The sequence below is a fragment of the Eucyclogobius newberryi genome, unplaced genomic scaffold (assembly GCF_026437365.1).
Source record: "Eucyclogobius newberryi isolate DKJ021-1_F unplaced genomic scaffold, fEucNew1.0.hap1 SCAF_21, whole genome shotgun sequence".
NCBI classification, from domain to species: domain Eukaryota; kingdom Metazoa; phylum Chordata; class Actinopteri; order Gobiiformes; family Gobiidae; genus Eucyclogobius; species Eucyclogobius newberryi.
In genome coordinates this window covers 12,531,706-12,555,034 of record NW_027315846.1, presented here as the reverse complement: position 1 = coordinate 12,555,034, position 23,329 = coordinate 12,531,706, and the positions used below count along the sequence as shown (strand labels likewise).

The window sequence follows — 23,329 nt, the reverse complement described above, 5'->3', positions numbered from 1 at the left end:
ATCCCCATTTCTCACTCATCTGTCCTGTCTAAAAAAGCCTGCGGGCCAAAGAATCTTTAAAGAAAAAAGATAGAAAAACACAATCTCATACTGCCATCTAGGGGACTAAGAAGTGTTGTCATCAAGATATAAGAATAGTTTCCCAGCATGTTAAATTATTTACAAAATAATCACCAACAAAGAGTTATGAGATTTATTGCAGGTCATTTTGGTGTCATCACAAAATGTACAAAATGAAATCAGGAAAAGTTAAGTCCAATTTGAAAACTCAAAATAAACTCAAACTTTTTGACAGAATGAATTGGGTATGTACAAGCGTCACTGAATTTTAACTAGAGATTATGCAGATTTGTGTAACTATTGAACTATTGAACATTGAACAACAGTATACATATGAAAAATATGCATTCAATGTTTCATGTTTATGGTAAGTGTAATACAGTATTTGAACATGGAGCACCAATTATGTACAGTACAATGCTTTGAGGTTGACCAAAAAATATAGTTGTTAAAGTAATAGATAAAATTCATTCTTGTGTTCTTATGTAGCACCTGCAGAAAGCACCTAATAAGAGTTCTGTAAAACAATGTAAACATGTGCATGTCCCATGTACTGTATCAAGACAACATGCCCTAAGCTTTGTGTTGTTGGAAAAGTCCATCTGAATATGCACCACAACAAGCGCTGGACGTCCACAACGGTCATGGCATGAATAAAAAGTGAAAAGCAGGTTGGTAGTTTCTTAGCAGACAAGACCTCGACAGCACATTTGCAGACATTTGTTGAATGAACTGCAGTATAGTGACAAGTTACTACAGATACAATATTAATTCACAAGTACAAGCAGAAAGCTAATTCACAATAGTTTGCGAGCTTGTTTTGTGTAATGTAATCTTCTGCGCTTGATTAGATAGTTTCTGTAAATATCACTGAATGATAATCTTTAATTTGTGCAATTTTACAGTATTGACTTAAATGACTTTTAATGATATGATGCTAAAGTGCTAAATGCAATCTACATCGAGATGTAGAGGGATTTATTTGCATGTTTCATGTAAAGACTGAAAGGCTGTTGGATAGGGAATGACGTTTTATCATTTTGATTGAACTTAATGTAAGGAATTTTTAACTTAATAATAATGACACCAGTCATAAATTCTTACAATTCAAATAAATTACAAGCTTTCTCTTTGGCCTCTTGGATCATGACAGTCTATAGTGGTAGAAAAAATATTGAGTCAAGTAATAAGTAATAATCCAGTGTTCTCTTCGAGGAATTGAATGGAAGTTGTATTGCTGATGGAAAAAGTAAGAGTGGGAAAAACAAAACAAAAGGAAAGTATCAAAGACAAACACAGGGGCAATAAAAACAAAATTAACAGTAAAGATTTGACCATTTATTCAAGATGCCAATTATACACAGATTTGTGACAGAATGAATATGAAAATAAGCTTAAATCCATATTTTGGATCAAATAAACAAAAAATAAATAAATGGTGACAGTGTTACTTAGTAGGCATTTGCTAAGGATCCATATTCAGCCTGAGATGAAATGTCACTATTGTTCACTGACTGGCCTTATTTATTTTGTGATATACCAACCATTCATATTAATACTAGTTGTATTGCTATTACAAAAGTACACTACTTTAGCTGCTGATTTTCTCTTATATCTTCAGCTGCCTTTTCTCCTCCATGGAAACTCTAAAATACTAAAACTTGCTCCCTTCAATGCACTAAAATTCAGCAAAATATAGATTAATCAACATCTTTATAAGAGCCTTATAATACAAGGAACAATCAACTACTAGTGCCACTCTCAATCATACAATGGTTGTTTATTTCTCTTACAATAACAGCTTAAAGGGAAAATTTAGGATTTTAGGACGGTTCCACTTGGATTCAAGCTAATAACACTTTCACACATATATGAATCAATTCCTTATGGGAGGTAGAAGTACGTTTGTTTACGTCATAGTCTGCTTAAAACACTTCTCCCTCTATATAACAGTCAATTAGCTAAATTGATTGCTGCCTTTAATTGTTCTTACACTAAAAGCAACACTGTCCAAACAATAGTTTTCCTAGACTCATTAAATCAAATCACTGGCAAATCTTTAGACCGTTTTATGCATAACTTTACCATGTTTTAATTAAGACTAAATGAAAACGATCTTATCTATGTACCACTCTTTTGTTTTCTGTGCTACTTTAAACACACACATTCAAAAGTCGAAATGTTCAAGCTACAACAAAGTAAAAAAAGGAAAACGATGTACACAGACTCAACCTGAGGAGTACTTTTCAGCCACACAGTCGTCCATCACTACAGTGCAAAATTAAATACAAGTTTGGAACTAAAACCAACTCAAAACTCATCTGTGTATCAAAAATAAGCATAGTCACTTTACTGTATGTGTTTCCAGAAAAGGCCACTTTGCATGTTCTCTTTTCTACCTCATAACGACAATCAACACTAAATAAACATCCAACGGCTTTGAGATGTGTCTGATGATTTGAAATGTGGCTGAATTGCTCGTATTTTACTCTTGAATTCAACTAATATCAGAGCAACTTTGGCATTTTTAAAGAGTTGCAAAGAAAACAAGTTGCCAACTGCAATCATCATCACTACAGACATTTTGTGGTTACGGTTTCATTCCCCTGTGGAGAAATGTGTGCCTCATCATAAACTCTTTATACACTTCTCTAAGTATAGACATGGGCATTTACTACTCGAGGATCTTCTGCACCGACTGCTGGAACTCGAGTCTAGCTCATTCACTGTAGCTATTTGTGCAGTGAATTCAAAAGAAAGACATTATCAAACCAAACAAAAGGGATGATTAGATGACATGGAATGACAGAGGGAAGAGATGGCGATGATTTGACGGTTTGTGCAAAATACAGAAATGATTTGCTCATTTCTTTGATCAGTGGAGAACGCATCACGTCAAGCAAATATTTTGTCACCTTATATATATATATATATATATTTTCTCAAAACATAATTTCTCTATGAATCTGGTCTCGAGTCATTGTTTACACTGCCTTTCATAAATAATCGGTACAACTTTACAAAATATCAACAAATGATACAGTTTCAGTTCGAAGTATCTATCACAAACATGGCATTTATTCTCATTTTACTGTGCATTTCAAAGGCAATAAGCAGTTTACGTTTGTCGTGAAGGAGGTACCTCACTCCACTTCCTTATAAAGTGTCGCTAGAGATGACCCGTCATTAGATGTTCAGGTCAAAGTTCATCAGACATTTCGGTTCAGTGCCTGCTCCTTCTCCATCTTATCTTTGGCCTTCTCCTTCTCCACCAGTTTCTCCTCCTTCTGCAGCATCACCATGATGTCCGCCACCTGCGACGTGGAGATGTCGATGTCCTCTTTGTCGATCAGCTCCACCAGCTGCACACAACAGGAAATAGTGCCTTAGTATCAGAGCTCAATATGATGAAGTCCAAACTAAATATCACTATATACTCATTAAATACTGATGAGAACAATCATTATATAATTTAAGTATTGTAAGTATTCTCTCAGATTTGTATTTAAATACATACAAAAACATGAAATGATCGAAAGTGTTTAGAGGTTGATCATTTGTGCAAAAATAACCAAAACATACATACAATTTTTTTTAATAATACGTATAAATACAATTTAAGAAATAGAACTGTAAAACTGTCATCTGTGACAGAAACAACTATTCTCAAATTTGGGACCTATTATTTTGGAATCTATTAACAATGTTGTTGTTTTTTTTTAAACTAAACATTTGCAAGAGTTTGCATGAGAATGTATTATAAAGAAATTGTACATAAGTTTAAGACGGGTCAATTTTGGGACCAATTGGTACACCCTTTAATACTTCCTTCTGGTTGAAAGGACTAAATCCCACTGCACTGACCCTTTGTCCACAGACTGAACTGATGCATTAATGTCCCACCTTGATGACATCGTCTATGTCAATCTTGCCGTCCTTGTTCTCGTCCAGTGCGTCAGCGATGCTCTGCAGTTTGTGTTCGGGGATGTTTTGGATCTGCTTCATGACTCCGATCAGCTCGTCGATGCTCACCAGATTCTCCCTGAAGGTGTAGAACAGACTGCATACAGGAGACGGTGACAGCACGGACACAGGGTAAGTAGGTGGTGGAGAAATTAAAGGCAATATTAAACATTACATGCTGGTTTCCAGATCACACCAATTCAGCTACAGCAGATGAACATAAGCAATCACTATTTTTCAGTTGAATTTTATTATTATTAGAAGATTATGATCAAGCATGACATATGTTGTAGATTGCAATGCAAAGATCCACTGCACGTTTTAACATAGCAGAGCATTACTTTAAATCAATAAAAGGGCTAAAAGCAACAATCGTTTACAAGTCAGTCAGTGTGTAGGTTTTTGATTTGTCGACGAGTCAAAATGATTTATTCTTACTAGATAAAAGTAAACATACGTCGACTGTAGGCTTTTTTTTTTTGCATTTTGAGTCAATAATGCAATTTTGTTATGAAATATATGGTTGGGATTATTCTGATCAAACATTGCCCTCTAAATATAATGATTAAATTACACAATTATAACTGAAATGCATTGTGGCTGGAAAAAAGATTGGTTGGTCGATTGTTCACTTTCATTTCTTTCTGTTCTGCATTCATAATATTGCAAATTTTCTGTGTTTTTGTCAGTTGGCGTAATACTAATTCCAGCCGCAAGGGATCAGTAAAGAAGGCGCAGATTCGAAAGGTGTTAAATATCTGTGTTTATTATACTGTATCTCTATATGTTTCTATATTAATATCTAATGGAAATCAAGATATTTACAGTGTGACTACATATGTCCAGGGTAATAATGTTTTCTGGAAGGTTTGATTTTGAACAATTCTAACATTCAAAAGCAAATTCAAGGTCTGAGGCCAAAAAGGTTGCCCAAATGTGTAGAAGTGCATTAGTAAATGACATCACCCCTGTGGCATGTGAATAGGTGAAGATTACACCTCGACAGACCAGGGCAAAACCAAGAGTTTCAGACCATTAACATTTAAATGCATAACTCGTTCCAATAGCACCGTGTTTAGTAATCTACGTAAGTCTGAAGATGAACGATGTGAACAGAAAGATGCATTGTTAGTATTGAACAGGCGAATGGCTGTAACCATGGTGATCTTACCTGGTAGCATCACTATATTTAGTAAGGAACAATCTGGAAAATTGTGGCCATATTAATTTTTTTTGGTAATTTATCTAGGAAACCTTTAAGCTTCTGTACCTCCACCACCATTTTACATGAATAAATCAAGTATTGATGATAAAAATGACGATGGGGGAGTGAACAAAGCAATAATGGCTTAAAAACAAGATAAATGAGTACATAAAGTGTAATGGTAAATAATGATAAACACTGAAACTGATCAGGAACAACAGTATGCCCACCTTTATTGTCCAATAAGTAGCCAACTATGACCTGCTGTGTACATTTAACACATTTAACTTTAGCAAACTGGATTTGTAAGTTTGCTGCGTTCAGACCGTAGCGTCAAAGCGTCCAGTTTACACGCAAAGTCAATGTATGCAAGTCCAGTGTTTTTGTGGCCAGAATCCTGCGTTTTGAATGTTTTAAGTTGGCCAAAACTGAACTTTTTTGCGGCCGACACGGCGCAGAAACCAATCAGAGATTACGCTCCAGTGACGTACCAATGCATCTCACTATCCGAAAGAATGACCAAAACAAACCCGGCACTGATAAAAAAGTATCTGGTGCACACAGACAAGCCGTTTTTGGACTTTGTAAAGTAAATACAACGAAGCGTATGCCTTCAAATGTACAGGCGTCCAACTCGGCCGTCCGGCACAAATTTGGCAGCGGTCTGAACGGTCAATCCCAAAGAATAGTTAATATCTATAGCTTTCCAGTGGCAATCCCAATTTAAATGTTGATGTCTCCCTCCAAACCCCTTGCTTTCAACACATGCCACGATGAAGAAATAATCAACGTCAGTGGTCATAATATAATGCCTGATCAGTGCAGCACTTTGTTTTAGATCTCGTAGTTTGTGCAGCGGTCTTACCCGACTGGGGGAGTTGAGCCCATGTCCATCCGCCCATCCAGAATGACCTTGTCCTTCTCCAGTTCTCCGATGATATTGTCGATTCGTCCGATCATTCGGTTCACTCTCTTTGACAGACGCTGGCTGGCCTTCGACTCCGACACGGCCGCCTCCTGCCCCGACTTTGAGAGCTCCATCTTTATCTCCTCCAGGTCCTGAGAGAAAACATCACTTTAACATGAGGTTTACGTTGTCAGTATCTACAGAATGTGTTTTTATGGTATGGCATTTCAAAATCTTTAACAAAACTAAGGCGTTTGGTAGTTTAAAAGTGATATAAAATTGATCCTATGTCACTTTGGAGGACAATCCTGTCAGCACTCAATTCTTTTATTTTTATGCTTTAACTTTTTGCCAACTAATGCAAAATCACCTCATTGTATTCTTGAACGTCATCTTTCAGATCCTCCAGCTCTTCTTTCTCCAGAGTCAACAACCGTTTCTGCTCTTTCAGCTTCGAACAGGCGTCACCCAGAAGGTCAATCTCCTCTTTAGTGATTTCCTCATTCTACAACAACAACATTCAACATATAAAACAAACCGAATTGGCACTAGACCACAGCACCGGGACATTGGGATACGACACGGACGGCAACAATTGTGGAGCTTCCAAACCTAGAACTTTGGGAAGGAACGGCTGACTCAAAGGAACCATGAGGTGAGAAAATATCAGTATAATGAGATTTTCCACCAGAATGTGCAAACAATCCAGAGTTTGTTTAACCAATTTTGAAACTACAGTGTGTTAAAGTAAAGCAGACTTCCAATTTAAGAAGCCAGTACACAGTGTCTCTCCATAAATCTTAAGTTTATTCTTCTGGTGCATGTCTGTCTTTCATCCAAAACGAGAACACCCAAACTTGTGTTTAAAGCATTTTATGAGCTGCTTGGTTTTGAAGGAGCTGGTTTGCATCACTGCGTTACATCCATAAGACTAGTAACTGTTCCATTTCCTTTAGAGACCCCACAGGTTTAACAAAGTCCCAGTCTATACAGAAATTATGGCCTAAACAAGAGCCTGGATTAGATGCAGGGGCAGATATTGAACACAGGGAAAACACAGTGGTTTGGAGGAGAATGGCAGTTTGTTTCTGACCTTTAATGGAAGGTAAAAAGTATGCCACTGCTCGTACTATGTTGCCATTAGGAACAAAATTAAAATGGTTCATTAGTATAAAGGTTGCTTTGGCTGAAACTTGATTTTAATACAAAAAAAAGGTTAGATAACAATACCACATTATATTCAAATAATATAATTTTCAACACAAAAGGGTGTAGTTTCTTTGAACATTATTATGAATAAATAATATGATCAGGCTTTATATTAGCTCTGATATAGAAGAAGATCATTCTAAAATTATTCAGGAAACTTAATATTCTTTCATATATTTTGATGATTAGCATCTGCATGTAGATTTCAGAACTTTACTTTGACCTGATATTACTTGTCAGAGTTGAGAGCTGGGACAATAATTGGACACAAAAGACGATTCAAACATTTGAATAAAACATTTTACTACCTTCAGTCCTTCTACAACAGGAGCTGTGTCTCTCAGGATCTCTGAATGAGCAGAAACTTCCTCTTTGGACTTGATTTGATTTGCTTCTAGGCCAAGTTCTTCCTAAAAACGACACATTTTTCCAATGAAACATACTGTACATGCACGTGCTATTATGTTCCCATTCCTTTCCCAATAACCTCCTCATTCACAAACTAGAATAAGTAAAATCACTTGGCAAAAACAGTTAGAAATGGCATTATTATACTACCAGTGATTTAATAAGAGACAAATCCCATTATTCCGGTGTGACAGTAGTTACCCTTGCAGCCTTCTCTGCAGCGTCGGCGATTCTCTCCATCTCCCGCTCCTTATTGTCCTGTCGAATGGCTGCCTCTTCTTTCAGTGTGGTCTCCACTTTGACTTTATTGTCCACTTTCGACAGCTCCATCTCTGCCGCCATTAACTGTGCCTCCTTTGTCTGCAAACGCAGCCCCAACGGTTGATTACAAAAGAGTAGGATTGTAGTCGTTTAGTGTTTTGCATATTCATATTGACAGGTTCCCAATTACATTTACAATGACAAAAACCTACCCTAGAATGTTACTGTACACGTGACACATTTTATACAGATCACATATTAAATTAGTTTAGATATTTAGTCCCGATTTGTAGCCAATTTAGTGCTGCTTTAGTCCTAATGCTATTTTTTTTTATATTTGTCCTTATGGAATATAATATGTTTAAACAGATTTTGAAATTAAATACTGGCTCACTTAGAACTTTTAATGCTGACAAAACCTGCTCGCATTTATTCTACTTTTAGATTCTAATAACCTCTCATTTCAGGGCTTAAAAATAACGCTTAGAATATTTAAAAGGTGAATTTTTCATTTAAAAATTTTGAACGGAGAAAAACTCACTGCAAAATTATGCGGCTGAAATTTAAAATAGAAGCAATTCCAACAACACAGTCAGAAATTCACCTGTATTTAAAATGGAAATAAAACATCTTAATATTCACCTAGTTGTAGTTGTCTTATTTAGGTATAATATATTCTAGATTTAGAGCAGATCATGTCATGTTTTTTTTTTTTTAGTGCAAATCATGCTTATAGACCGTTATACATACCACAGTTTCTGGCAGCGTCTGCAGTGTCGTCTTGAGTTGGTCGGCTGGGGACAGTGTGTCTGGGAGGTACATGGCCCGAGACAGCAGCAACAGAGATGTAGGAATCTGCTGTTTCAAGTGCAACTCCAGCCACTGTAAAAGGTGAGTAAGACATGAGTAAGAACACAATCATCACTCCAATGCATAGTACATTTTGAGCGAGGGATACAACTTTCATGTGTTTATGCTGGAGCTTGAAGCAACGTTTGTTTGTAGTTTTACCTGGCTCAGCTGCTCCCTCAGTCTCTCCTCTGTGACCCCTAAAGACCTCATGCCTCGGACTCGACACGCTGCTTGGACCTCGTTCACGTTCAAACTCGCCACTCCCTCTTCTGCAATCAGCTGAAAAGAGAAAGTACTTTTAACACACGCCTATATATATTTCTTTACATACATTCGGTTTAGAACGAGAGCGTATTGTACCTTATCGTCAGCGCGTATGGCCCGGAGTTTCATAATGAGTTGGAAGCGGAGGAAGTTGTTTGTGCCGATGGACTGCAACTCCAGCAGGCGACAGAGGGCCACGAGCTGAGGCCGCGTCAGGTTGTCCAGGGTCAGTTCATCCTCAAAGAGTTTGGAGAAACGCATGATCTGCTCGTTGCTGGGGCGCTCGCCGGAGTCACGGATCTGTTGGATGAGAAAATAACAATAATTTAGATGTTAAATGAATCACAATTTACTTTTCCATCTTTTTCTACACCCTGAACACGCACTTTTCGTTTGTAAACCGTCTGATGTATGTATTTTTGCAATTTGAAAGCTATATTTTATATATATAATATATGTTTTGAGCATAGGAAATAAATTAAGATACAGGTTGAAGCTTGTCCATTCTGATTTTCAGTTGTCATAAACCTTGAAATAACTCCCATTCGACAGTTCATGAGCTTCACCACTAGATAGCTCCAGTGCACCGGTACTATCCAAGACTCCACTGACCTTCTGGAAAAAAGTGGAGAACTCCTCAGTGACATTTCCTTGTGCCACCTTGTTCCTCAGAGCTATTTCCTCGATGGTGTCCTGCAAGAACTTTGCCATCTCCAGTTTCACTCTGAGCTCTGTCTTCAGTCTCTCCTCCTGTAAATAGGAAACACTTTTAATCCTTTATCTCTTAAGAAATTATCAGCAGGGTATTTGACAGTAAATCTGTTGCACATCCTATGTTTGTATAATTGGGCTTACAGACAAACATCAACAGGTCATAGATCCCTTATTAAGATGGACAACTACAGTGTAACAGGATTAACCTTTGCTTTAAAGAGTCTGGTCATGTCAGGCCTTCTATATAAAAGAGACTAAAGGAACACAGATCCAAAAGTAACATTAGCTAAACTGTAAAGAGTAGTATAGTCATTGTAATGAGAAGACGTTGGATCAGTAAATAAGATAAGTAAAGTTATGTGAGAATATTGTTTGAAATTGGAAAGAGTACAACTGAATGTAATAACAATTTACAACCACTTGAATCAATACGAAAGGTGACAATTAAAGAAGAGGCATTTTCAAATATGTGGTCAATAATTTCAGTTTATGCGTGTAGCTTAGTTTTTTTATTTTTTTTATTCTAAATCAAACCATGTCCCATTTGCACCATCGCACACTAAACTAAGTCGTCAGGTTGACAGATGGCACGGTGCTTTGTGGTTTTGTGCAGTACCTTCTTAGTCTGAGTCTCAAAGGTGGACGGCAGCATGTTGGGGAAGAGTTTGAGAGCGACAGGAAGCAGGAACTCCATAAAAGGTACGATGATGAAAACCAGGAAGGGGAGCAGCCTGAAGACGTCCGCACATGTTCTGAGGAACTGGAGACAGAAGCACAAACACTGTTAATACACAGGTGGCATTATCATTGTGGGGTTTTCCCGCTCAGAGTAATTTTGGATTACATTTTCTATGAATGATTTACTGAACAGTGCAGACTTTAAATCCTTGCCATTTGAAGCAAAACAAGTCCAATTTCAATAGTTTGAACCAGTTTGCATTGATGTTTGCAATGATTGTTTTGTTCCATACATTTTTCACAATCAGTTTATGGTTTGAGTTGGGTTTTGGAACAGTTCATTTGGTTAAGGTTTTGGCTTTTGGGACAGCTTGCTAACCGGGTCTTGGCAGAACTGTTTGTGTGCAATTAAACAGACCCAGACATACAGGATCATTGATGAGAAAAAGAAGCCTGAATCTCAAATCATGAATATATTATTTTTTTATTGTGGATTTTCACTACTTTATTAGCATGTACAGTTGTAGCAATAATTTAGCTTTAGAGGAAAGTATTGCAGTTGATTCAGTCACCCATAGAGAGCAGTAGTGAGTATCAAAACCTGCCTGGACCTCATCTTCCTTTGTCCCTGTACAATCACTGCATACAATCGCTCCAATAACAGTTACTACAGTCAGCACTTCAGCTCGGCTCCCGTCGCATACAGCACAAGCTACAGAAAACTCCTTATTCACTGCCTTTTATTCTGCTCCCAAAACAAACCCAAACTACTAAAACTCATACTGACCAATGCCATGTGACCCCCTGAACGGGACAGAGGGTCCAGAAAACATGTCCCAGAATCAGAAGAGTAAAGGATTCAAGCCCATTGTTCACCGCCCCATTGACATGTATATGCTCACCCTTGCCCTACATCAAAGTTTGGGGGAGGTGTAGCCTTAAAGTATTGTAATGTGAAGGAGGAGGGAGATTAAGGAGGCAAACTGTGCAGGTTGAAGTGAATGAACAGTGGATGGGTTCAGGACAAAGCTCAGAGGGAGTCAGGCGCATGTGAAAAGGTGGAGAAAAGTGTCCTGGAAGGGTTTAATGCAGGAGTGAGAATAGAATAGAGGTAGAAGAATGTGCTTTGCTTATCATTATATCATTATATCATTGGTCTTTAAGTGACTTGAAACTATTAACACAATTTCTCTGTCTAAAAAAAATCTATTTGTAATTAGGAATATCGGTTATAACGGCCAACTTCTTTGCATTGACAGGGGACATAATACTACCAGGACAAGATTCTCACAGCAAAAAGATCTGATTCAAAGATTCCAGTTATATAATATGCTGTAGGTAATCCTTGTTCTAGACCTAAATGTTCCAGTCCTCTAGGGCCCAGACACCATTACATAACTGAACACTTAAGTGCCATAAATGTCTGTCGTAAAAAGTTTCTCAGAAACACACACACCTGCAGAGACTGCTAACGCTAGATTGAAAGCTAATTAATTGCACAGCCCTACAGTAGACCCACAAAGAAGTTTTGTATCAAAGCTATGCATGACGTGCTCATATTCTGCAGCAGCAGCGTCACTAAATTTCTTAGTAAACTTAGTACAGATATTTTATCACTCAACACCAAAATGACAACCACGAAAAGAAGAGCAAGACCGTATCAGAAACTCAATCCTTCTCGTTTAGCGGCTCATCACTCAGGCCCTAAGGCCATGCCACAGGAGAGCGGCACTGGCCCTGTCCCAAACCTGGATCTCTGTTTGACCAGGGCTGACCCCGGAGCTCCTATCCCAGCATGGCACCTGCGTCTCAGATTACAGCAACAGGCACCAGGCTCTGGTTCAAATAAACTGCATCAACTCAAGCCACATAACAACACATGAGCCCTAGAGAACACTGGACAGGCTGAGTGGAGTGACATTCGAATACCAAATACCAAAGAATCTACGAATATAACTCAACAGAATAACTATTTAAAAATGATACCTTGCAGAATGAATGACACATGGCACTTTTTACAGATTGGTTATCAAGTCTAGTAGTATAGTATTTGTTATGGGTAACTGATTTAATTCAAATTTAGAGTAATCATATCAGAAAACTCTGCTTTGGAACAAAATAGAAATGATCCAACAACTTCGACAAAAAGTCAATGCAATTAAACTAGAATTAATATAAAATTGGGCCTCTGGTTAGAGTTCATGCGTTGGTGCACAGTAAAAATGTATCACACAAAAATGACTGAATGAGATAAGATGCTCCCGACCTCCACCTTTGCATAGAACATTCCCTGACCTTTGTACCATGCGTTTTGCATATCAGAAATGTAACTGGACTATGTTCATTAGTTACAAAAGTACTTTTAAATGTCTAGTTGAACCAAAATGACCAAAACAAATGTACAGTAAATTAGACATTTTCTTTTGCGCAGATCACTTCGATAACCTGCTCATCAATTCAGCATGTTAAGGTCTGAGGTAAAGAGGTTTAGTGCGAGCTCCCGGAGAGTGAACAGTCAGTGTGCATCTAGTTTCTCTAATCAATCTCATAAGCTCTGACAAGCTGAGGATTACACAAGATGTCTGGTCACTTAGACTGTAAACCTGTGATCTGAGATTAGAAACAGCATCTGCTAGGTTTGCTGTATTACTGTATTGTGTTCCAGAATTCCATCGATCCACATTCTTTTACAACGAGCTGACCAGTTGACTAAAGGCGAGACATTTATTTGAACACTAACTCCACTAAATATGACTACACAGCTCTCTTACGGGTTTGCTACGGACGTTTGTCTGCATTTCATTTCATACAATTTGGATGAAATGGTCTGAATCGGTCCTGCCTGCTCTAATAATAAAAAATAAAAAAAACATTGGTTGCTCTAAACAATTACTATCAGCATCAGTCATAAAAAATAAAACAATATTAAGTTACTGTGAAAGTGAGGATTGGATAATAAACCTACTTCCTCTTTCAAATGTTTAGCTAGAGAATTAGTTAGTAACATGCAATATAACGGAAGAGGAATTGAATCAAATAGAAACAAGATGAGCACTGCGGTCTTAATCACACATCCTCTCCCACTCACCTGTCGCCTCTCTCTGCGGGACAAGGGGTGTCCGTTTAGGACCCTCCACAGCATCCGTCCTGCGATGATGGTGTCCACCCACAGCAGCCTGAATCCATGATAGTAATGTTTAACCTCATCTTTCACCCACTGTCTTAATGTCCGTCTGACTGGTCCTGTGTCCAAAGTGGGACTGTACACAGGACCGCCTTCCTCCAACTTCTTTTTCTCTTTTAAAGTTCGTAGGGACTTTTCCACTTTGGAGTCGTCCCACCTCCTGCAGGACGTGTGGATCCATCGCACTCCGCAGATGTCCCGGGTTCGCGCTATCGTCCATGGGGGAGAAGCGACAGAAGGCTGGGTGTATGAAGGGAACAGAGCACTGTACAGCGGGGCGTCCAGGCTGGGACAGGGGGGCTGCGCGGCGGCGTCTGAGGAGAGGCGAGACGGCCCAAGTGCAGACAGCTGGGACAGGACGCTGAATCTGTGTCCATCCAATCTGGTCAAACGTGGAGGAAACACGGATGAGATAGTGCAACATTTAGGAAACAGTACGACGAAAAACTACTTTGAAATGGGTTGCAAAATGTATAAAAACTATGCAAAACTTCCACATTCAAAAATACATGATAGAGACTGATAAATAAATGTATTAAAAATGTATTCTTAAGGTTGTTTCGTACTTTTGGCTGGAGAGTCTGACAGCTGCACAGTTCACCCATGTTCCGTCTTGTAGTTTCTCTGAAAGATGAACACAAAAAATATGCGCAATTTCTGTAGAATGGATAATTACGTGGATTGCAAACACAATGTAGTCTGCGGCAAGTCGATTGTTTGATTCCGCGAAGACCTGCCCAAAATGTTTGGTAACTTTAAACTTGCAAATACAGGGTGTGTCAATTGTAATAAACTTTATGACATTGAACTACCGGTAAATCTTTTCACAGAAGTCTTTTTTTACTTCTGCTAAATGTTCCAGCCTAATTAGGTCAAAACATTCACCCAGAGGTTTATTAAAAACATTCTGATTACAAACCTTAGTCAGGCAATTACACAATGATGGCGGCAGAAATGTGTGAAGGCATTATCTAATCTTCAATTAAAAAGCTCAAAGTCTAACGAAAGCTCACCATTATATAAGTCTACGTGACCATTACAGAGCTATTATTGCAAGTGCAGTTATTGCCTATATTTTCCTCAAACAATAATATCAGGAGGTTGAGAAAACGGTCATAATTTAGGCGGTGTGTCTTTAAGAGAGGCATCTAAATATTAGCCTGAGACGTGAGGCCCAGTGCATTCTGAGAGGCCCATGGAAAGCATGCGGGTTACAGCACTGGGTTAACGCTGTATGAAACTTTCAACCAATGGTGTGGCAGTGTTAGACCCGAGCCCGCCCCCTCTGCAGGCCTCACGTGTTGGGCTGGAATGGTTCCCAGAGCAGAGGTTACTGGAACTGACTGAGCTTTGTGGATGAGTGCAGCATGACAGCACATGACCAGCAGAAAACACCAGGAAATACTGCACTTTTAAAACATGCCTTTGCCACACAAACTATTGTGGTATTCACTGCATAAACTTGATGTTAAAATGTAATATTTAAAGTTGTACTTGAAATATTATATATACTCAAGTAGATTCTTCTGATGTGGCCCCATGCATATATTTGGCCTCACAATTTTATCATACCAGTCAAATGTATAGTAAACATAAGAAAGATAATTTTACTCATGTGTGTACAACGTTATTCATGGTTCCAGGAATATTTTTAAAATAAACAGGGAAAACATGGAATAAAACATATTGAGTGGAACTTGTTAAGATATTAAAATAAATCACTGACATGTTTACTGTGGGCATAGGTAGTCAGACTATGCAACCTGACTTGAGTATACACTACAGTTTCTAAACTAAAGCAATCATTTTGACATCTCATGTGTGTGTGTTTCCTACCCTGATACTATGGCAACAGCAGACAAAACTGTAATTAACTTCTAGTTGTAAAGCTACAGTTAGAAAGCTGGGAGAAAAAGTGCGCCACAAAATCTGACAGTAACTTTTTGGGTTATCTGGCTCAGGAACAAACCGACCAAATCTATGAACATTCAGTACAAACTGTAGGTAAATAATTGGACTGAAAAATTGCATCACCTTATAACTAATAAACAGTTTGAAAGATGAATCATTTTAGCATTCCCTTTATTCAATTATTAATCCAAAATGTTAATAGTCGCCTGGTGCTTTGGCCATAGTCCTGACCTCATGTGAGAAAAGGTCATGACCACAGTTTCCTGCTCTGTTCCAGTTTAAGTTAGTTCAGACTCGTGATGTTTGGACCGGGCCAGCAGCTGTCTGGACGTGATAGTGCTAAAAACATCCTCTGCTCTGGAATCAGGTCAGCCTAAACTCAAGTGTTTTGTTTTGTGGGATGCTGACTAAAATAATGCTTGTATTGTTAGAACATTGTAAATGAAATAGATAGTTACATACTGGCATAATTGTACAGGACAATTCATTAATAGAACAGAAATTGCAATTGAAATAGTCTCAATTGTAAAATGATTCATTATTATTGATTATTTATTGTATAAACACTAATAAGCTAGCCGTAACTGCACTGATATACATAAGGAACCGTCTATAGTTCATATTATCGATAAGACCAGTTTAAAGTCAGACCTGTGACTTCTAAGTCACATTCACATTGAGACCACTCAAGCAGTGCCACCTAAAGTTGAGACAAAGTTTGTTATGCTTGGTCTTCTCACTATTTAAATCTTGGAAGACTTTGACGATCAGACCAGGCATATGGAGGTCATCTACTAAAAATAAAAAAGATTACATAGGTAATTCCATGCCAGACCTACATCTTGACTCAAAATTAACCTTAACTGTGAAAAACTTAAACATAAAACTTTTGTGTTTGTCAAGAAATACATTACATTACATTACAACAACCATTACATTAAGGGTTGTTCCCAACCTCCAGGCCTAGTAATGTAATAGTAATGTATTCATAAAAAGCATTCATTTCAGATAAAAAAATAAATAAAAAAAATTGATTTTAATTGTTTCTCAACTTATTTTCCAATCATATGGGTGTGACTTCTACTATTTACTTTGCAGAAATAATGTTTTTTGATGAAGTAGCCCTCTGACCCCAGGTTGGGAACCAGTGCATTACACAATAAGGACAAAAGAAAAAAACTGATTAGAAATAAACAAAACAAATGAGTGTTAAAACAGCGTAAAAGATAACTGATACATAACAGACACAATAAATGCATCGACTACAATAGGAACATGTGTTCTACGTCAGTGTCTGGTTTGGATAATCAGAGGTTATCAAGGCTGTTAGATAATGGCGTTTACAGAGAGTGGATAGAAGTTAATGTTCAACTATAAAATCGGGCAAGGCACAGTAGATTGGTCCATTTTTAAGGGGCAACGCTGTCCAAATTCAGCCAGTTACCTTTAACAGTGTTTGTGAATACATATAAAGTAGGTCTGTACAGATAATTTAATAAGAATAGAAACGCCTAAAACTACTGATGCAACGATAACCGGTATTAAGGTATAACGAGGTATTCCAACACCACATGGAGAAGGTATTGACAGAGCTTGTTTATTTCACTGGGTCTGTGGAAAACATTCCAAACAGTTGTAAGATAATTAATACATTATTTTTGTTCATGTACATCTAGTATGGCACAAATTATTACAAGGTTCTCAAACGGTGAAGATTTCATAGCCTCCCATCCCCATCTAAAACCAAAAGCAGGAGCAGGAATTATTTTTTTTAATGGAAATTTCAGTTCAGTAAATAAATATTTAAAGCAGATTTTATGTATATTTAATGCTGCTATTATTATTATTCATCCATCCATCCATTTTCTACCGCTTGTTCCCTTTCGGGGTCGCGGGTGACTGGAGCCTATCCCAGTGACTTCGGGCCTTAGGCGGGGTACACCCTGGACAGTGGCCAACTTGTCGCAGGGCCAACACAGAGACATAGACATGACAGACAGACAGACAGACAGACAGACAGACAGTTCACGCTCACATTCATTCACTAGGGCCAATTTAGAGTTACCAATTTTTACCTAACACATGCATGTCTTTGGATGGTGGGAGGAAGCCGGAGAACCCGGAGAGAACCCACGGTAACACGGGGAGAACATGCAGACTCCACCCAGAGAGATCATGTTATGTTGGTCTGGTCCGGGAATCGAACCCATGATCTCCTTCTTGGGAGGCAAGAGCGCTAACCGCCTTTGCCACCGTGCACCCCTTATTATTATTATTATTATTATTATTATTATTATTATTATTATTATAAAAATATTATTATTATTATTATTATTATTATTATTATTATTATTATTATTATTATTATTATTATTATTATTATTATTATTATTATTATTATTATTATTATTAGGCCCGAGCGCCACAAGCTGGCGAGAGGCCTATTAATCTCGTAAGGCCGTGCGAAGCACGGCTGCGAAAGTGCGCACGTAGTGCGCACGAAATCGAGCGCGAAGCGCTCGCCCACTTCCAAACACTCACTAACGCACTCCTCCACTCATGCACGCCCCGTGCATACTAATTAGTTGTAGGAAAATGGAACATTACCGTTGTAAACGGGCGAAGCCCGTGCAAAAGTTCGCACTAAACGAGCACTTTACATTGGGATGACGACCGCGAAGCGGTCGTCATCCCCATATAAAGCACTCATTTGCGCTAAGTAGCTCACGAATACGTTCCCCATCTCTTGCATGTTCCGTGCATATAAGCATGTAATGCAAAAATTGAACATTATTACTGTATAGAGGGCCAAAAACACAAAGTGGGCGGAGCCCACTCAAAATTATCGAAAGTACCCGTCAGTGACCAGGGACCCACACCATGAGGTAGGAAAGCGCGAGCGCTTTCCGAAAATGTATAGTTTATGATATTTGAAAAATGGGAAACATTGTTTTCGCATCGGAATATTATTCTTTCTTTCTTTCTTTCTTTCTTTCTTCTTCTTCTCGGGACCAACCCCCCTATTTTTCACCCAGTGAACATTGACGAAAAGTCACAAAAATTTGCACACCTCTAAAAATCGTGCCTCTCTACATTCTGGCTATTTCCCTTTTCTAAAATAAAAAAAATTGGCGCGTCAGCGCCACCAAATGTACCAAAAATGCATTGAGAGATGGGAAATGACCCAAAAAAAATCTGATCGTAGAATCATGAAATTTGGCGCAGAGGTAGATGGTGACAAGAGAAGTAAAAAATATTATTACGGCAACGCCGTCCGCCCAACCAAATGTCGGCCATATTGCTTCAAAAATGGCTAAACATGACTTCGGAGTTTTTCCAAACGTCGTACTTTTACGAACTCCTCCCAGGGCGTTGGCCCTAAAAAGCTGAAATTTGGTGAAAATGCTACTGAGGAGTGGGACATCAAAAGTTATCCAAATTACATTGATACCTCTCACGGTCTCTGTGCGGCGAAGCCGCAAACTGTAGCTAGAATTTCAGAAATCTCCCATATTTAAAATTTCTGCCGTTTGCGCAGATAAAGTCCGAATTGCGTCAAATTAGAATCAGTTGTTAAACTCTTTGCCCTAAACCTACTTGAAGTGAAATAAATTCATTTGGCGCCACAGCGCCCCCTACAGATTTTATATGGAGGTTAAATGTTTAGTTTTGCGAAATTATATGAAATTTGACACACAACTCAATTTTAGCATCCCCATCAAAAAAGTCAATGACTCATGTCATAATTGTTATGGCGTTGCCGTAACGATGACCGAAACCTTTCATGTTATTCCAATGGGGAAATCGCCAGAACATGTTTACACTTTAGACTTTCACAAACTCCTCCCAGGGCGTCAGCCCTATTAACCTGAAATTTGGTGAGACTCATCTTCAAGACCATCAAAAGTTATCCACATTTTCATTCAAAGAGTCACGGTGTCTGTGCGGCAAAGCCGCACATTTTGCCAAGAATTCAAAATAAAATTGCTTTTTGATGGTAAAACAAAGGGGAGAAGATGTGACAGCGTCACAGATTCAGCAGTAGGCGTAATAAAAGGACAATTGGGGCGCGTTAGCGCCCCCTCCTCTTGCGGCGTGGCGGCGGTGTGGCGGCGGCGTGGCGGCGGCGTGGCGAGGGCCGATCATTGCCGCTTGCGGCTATATTTATTATTATTATTATTATTATTATTATACATGTTAGCACAAGATCACCAAAGCATATTCATAATTTGTGATTCCTGCTCTTTTTTAAATCTCTTTTAAAGTTATACAGTTTAAAACTTTATGCTGGAGTTTTGAATATGTATTTGTAATCCATGGAAATACACTTGATAAATGTCAAATGGTTAACACTAGTTTGAATTTGGTGCCCTTGTCTGGGATGAAGTTATAATGGAGCCTGACCTTTCTTTGACTACACCAGCGATTTGTCTGATAATCTGGGCCTAAAGCCAAGAAACAGCAGCACCAGCTGAGTGGGTCTAATGTTGACCTGCAAATCCATACGATCTATTTTTAAAAACTAAATGACTGCTATCGATTTCCAAGTGAACGTCATAGTGTGTAACCAAACATTGATCCATTATAACTGTTAATCATTTACACCCGTTTAAGATCACTGAACTGGCTACTAAAATGTAGATTAGGCACTATCACAAGGCATCAGCAAAAAAGGTGGGAATACAACTAATGACTTCTGAATACAGACAATAGATCTGATTTGGATCTTATAAAAGGCACAATTGTTTCTAAAAAAAAATAACCAAGTTGATGATAGCTAAAATAAAAGAATAAAAAGCAATGAGTAGCTATATAACATTTATTTTCTAACTAGATGTAATATGTCAAACTGTGTCATTGTTGATGCAATAACACATTTTACTTATAACAGTTAATAATTGTATGTGTTTAAGTATGTTTGAATTACAAACATAGTTTCCATCCTAAAGAGATCAAAAGTGTATCTGCCAACAAACCAAAAGAGAAATTGAAACCAAGTTGTTTCATCATGACTGCTGACCTATGTTTAATCTTAGCGGCTTAGAAATCCCCATAACTTTCCAAAACAAATAAATGTCTGTTTATTTGTTATTGTATATAGGACACACTTGAAGATTCATTTGAAAGATCAGTGCCTTTTTGATATCCATCTATCCATCTACCCATCTCTCTCTCTCCATCCACTGTGACACACTTATAACACACATTTACTCAGGTTTGTTTGCTTTCATATTTCTAATAAACAAATATTTAACTCGCTGTATCTGCGACAGAGGAAGGAGGAGCTGGTGCAACTGGGCACAGCCACGGATCTATAAAAGGCCCAAGTCAAACCGAGCTATCCTCGAATAACCCTATTAGAAATACATAAACGCTGCTGCTGCGTAGTCTCGCGATACTTGCAGCCCTCAAGCTGATGAAAGTACAAATAACGTTAACATAACAACCGTTTAAAAGAGCCCACAATACAGCTACTGTCATTTAAATGTTTGGACTGAAAGCGGACTCTCTGGGACCACCCCAGGACACAAGTACACGACAACCAAAGTGGCAACTCCCAACACGACACAGCATCCTATGGAAAAACCCCAAAACACACTCACATGTGCGACCAGGCAGCAATGACCCAGGCATACAAAGAGTCGTAAATCTCACCTTTTCCTTTTTTAAACTCGTTTTTCAGCGATATGGACGTCTTCATCAAAGGAGCTCTGGTTCTTGTGAATAAAATTAACGCCATGACGTTGTTTGTATCAGATCTCGTTAATACTAATAGCTAAAAGTAATAAGAACAGTTTCGTAAAGCTGCTGGTCGGTTAGCTGCTTAGCTTCGGTGATCTCTGGACAGGCGAAGCGATTAAGTCCATTACGCGAAAATCGGAGCTGGTTGTGAGGAAGAATAAAAGTCCGTGTGCGTGTTCAGCCGGTCATCGTCATACAAATAAGAACCGCTTCGGTGGAATTTTGTTGCTCCATGTCAGGACGCCCTTCCCCCTTACTGCGATGACAGTTGAGTTAACCGAGCTCACGGCTGACGTCAGGATGTAGTTAAGCCAGCGGAAACGGCTGAATGAACACATCCGGTGGTTTTCCAAAGTAAAGGTTGTTATGAGTTTATTTTTGTATTATTAAGATTGAACCCTTATTTAAAACATTATACATGGGTTTCGGTTTCATATTTTATTCAACATTCTGAGGACTCCCCACCCCCTTTCAAAACAAAATTGTTTATCGCTATGGCAACAGTCCCAGTTTATTATCGTTCTGAAACTCATGGATATATGCATGACTTCATGGACATAAAAAGTTAAAATTATAATTTGGAACATGCTCCATTTTGAGAGTGATCAGTCTTATGCCATTATTTGGTATGTTTGAGGAAAAGAAAGAACACCGTCATGGAGACAAGCAGGTGGCGGACACTTCACCAGAAAAGTTACAGGTCAGAGTAGGGTTGTGAAAATGATCGAAAATTAGATATAAATCGATACTAGTTGCAAAATACTTATTTGAGCATTTATAATGAAAAACATAAACAGGACAGAAGTTTTTGAAATAAAAAATGTCAGTAAAAAAACACAACAGTGAAAAAGTCCCCTCACAGCAAGGGTACACGTCTTTTTAGTGCAATACAAACACAAAATATAAACTAGATGTGCATAAAAAAAAAAATCTGTAATTACGTAAGAATAAGCTGCTTATTAACGTTCAAATGCCCAAAAAAACTTTATTGTGAAGGTTACCAGGAAAAGATCTATGAACTTTCGTGAATTTCACTCCCCCCTTGAACTACAGCAGTGCATTTTATATAGAGTGGGTCAGAATCAGGACACATGCAGAGTACAACTGAGGTCACGCGATGAAATTGAGCCTTAGCATCGAGGTCTTTATTATTTCATCCACTGATTGTTATTTTTAGCATAGAGTTCATGTTTTATATTAAGTTTATATGATCAAAATAATTCATAGAAAGACCCTGCCTACCCTGTCACATTTTTCATTGTTTTGTCATACTTTGTTGTTTCTGGGTTTTTTCCTCTTTTCTGTGGTATCCTTTGGGGTCTATAATTCCAAACCAGTTTATCTGTGACATAGGCAGAGTAACTACATAATAAGTCTCTAATATACAGCCTAATTTAACTAACAACCTATTGTTATTCCCTTTATTGTGTATAGGCTAATGAGTTCCATTTCTAATTATTTAGCTTTGCATATTAATAGGATTGCCATACAAGATTTTTGAAATGTAGCCTTTGAACATTTAATACAATTCTAATACTTTTAATGGATTTCTGTTTGTATCAAGTGATCACATTTACCACAAGGTGAACAGTGATCAGGACTCACTAGGACTTGTGAAATAGCGTGCACAGTTTGAACTATATGGTGAATATTATTTTGAGTAAACTTAAACGAAAATGGACGTACAAAAGGTGTTGCTTTATTCTTTGAGTTAAAACTTGAAAATTCAGGATTAAAATTAAATATCAACAAATACTTCCGTACAATTTTGTATATTACAAGATCGGAATGTTTAGTGCATTTAGGTGATATTTCAAAAGGTGATTGTTATGTCCTTATGGAAAAAGAGTGCATTTTGAAATCACATTGATATATGGATCTATGGATGCTTGTAAAAATACTGAAGATTAGACAATGTTGCTTCCAGGTAAAAGCATAAATAATCAGAATCAGAATCAGAATCAGAATCAGA

The 23,329-nt window shown here is 38.0% G+C and overlaps 2 protein-coding genes across 7 annotated transcripts in view; one reads left to right on the top strand and one right to left on the bottom strand.

Annotated features, from left to right (window-relative positions):
• ndufaf1 (NADH:ubiquinone oxidoreductase complex assembly factor 1) overlaps positions 1-23,329 on the top strand; it is a 299,207-nt gene that overhangs the window by 259,744 nt on the left and 16,134 nt on the right. The gene's annotated exons all lie outside the window — the stretch shown is intronic.
• Positions 1,384-21,603, bottom strand: letm1 (leucine zipper-EF-hand containing transmembrane protein 1). 6 transcript variants are annotated; one of them, XM_072457354.1, is made up of 16 exons: positions 21,271-21,603; positions 14,271-14,328; positions 13,609-14,086; positions 10,459-10,602; positions 9,741-9,878; positions 9,225-9,428; positions 9,024-9,143; positions 8,763-8,894; positions 7,953-8,111; positions 7,652-7,753; positions 7,228-7,263; positions 6,505-6,639; positions 6,093-6,286; positions 5,195-5,227; positions 3,964-4,102; positions 1,384-3,422 (listed from the first exon to the last, which is right to left on the bottom strand). In XM_072457354.1, exons 1-16 carry the CDS (start codon positions 21,353-21,355, stop codon positions 3,270-3,272), a joined length of 2,310 nt encoding a protein of 769 aa, XP_072313455.1. In that variant the 5' UTR covers positions 21,356-21,603; the 3' UTR covers positions 1,384-3,269. The 6 variants fall into 6 exon arrangements, with proteins under 6 accessions (XP_072313455.1, XP_072313454.1, XP_072313456.1 ...); XM_072457353.1 differs by having other exon boundaries at positions 3,964-4,120; positions 21,271-21,602; XM_072457355.1 differs by lacking the exon at positions 5,195-5,227 and having other exon boundaries at positions 3,964-4,120; positions 21,271-21,601.

Excerpts from the sequence above, each read along its gene's own strand:
- letm1 (XM_072457353.1), bottom strand. The coding sequence starts at position 21,355 with ATGGCGTTAATTTTATTCACAAGAACCAGAGCTCCTTTGATGAAGACG. Across the intron at positions 10,603-13,608 it reads CCCGCAGAGAGAGGCGACAG|TTCCTCAGAACATGTGCGGA; the intron begins GTGAGTGGGAGA and ends TTCTGTCTCCAG. Across the intron at positions 4,121-5,194 it reads AAATATAGTGATGCTACCAG|TCTGTTCTACACCTTCAGGG; the intron begins GTAAGATCACCA and ends TCCTGTATGCAG.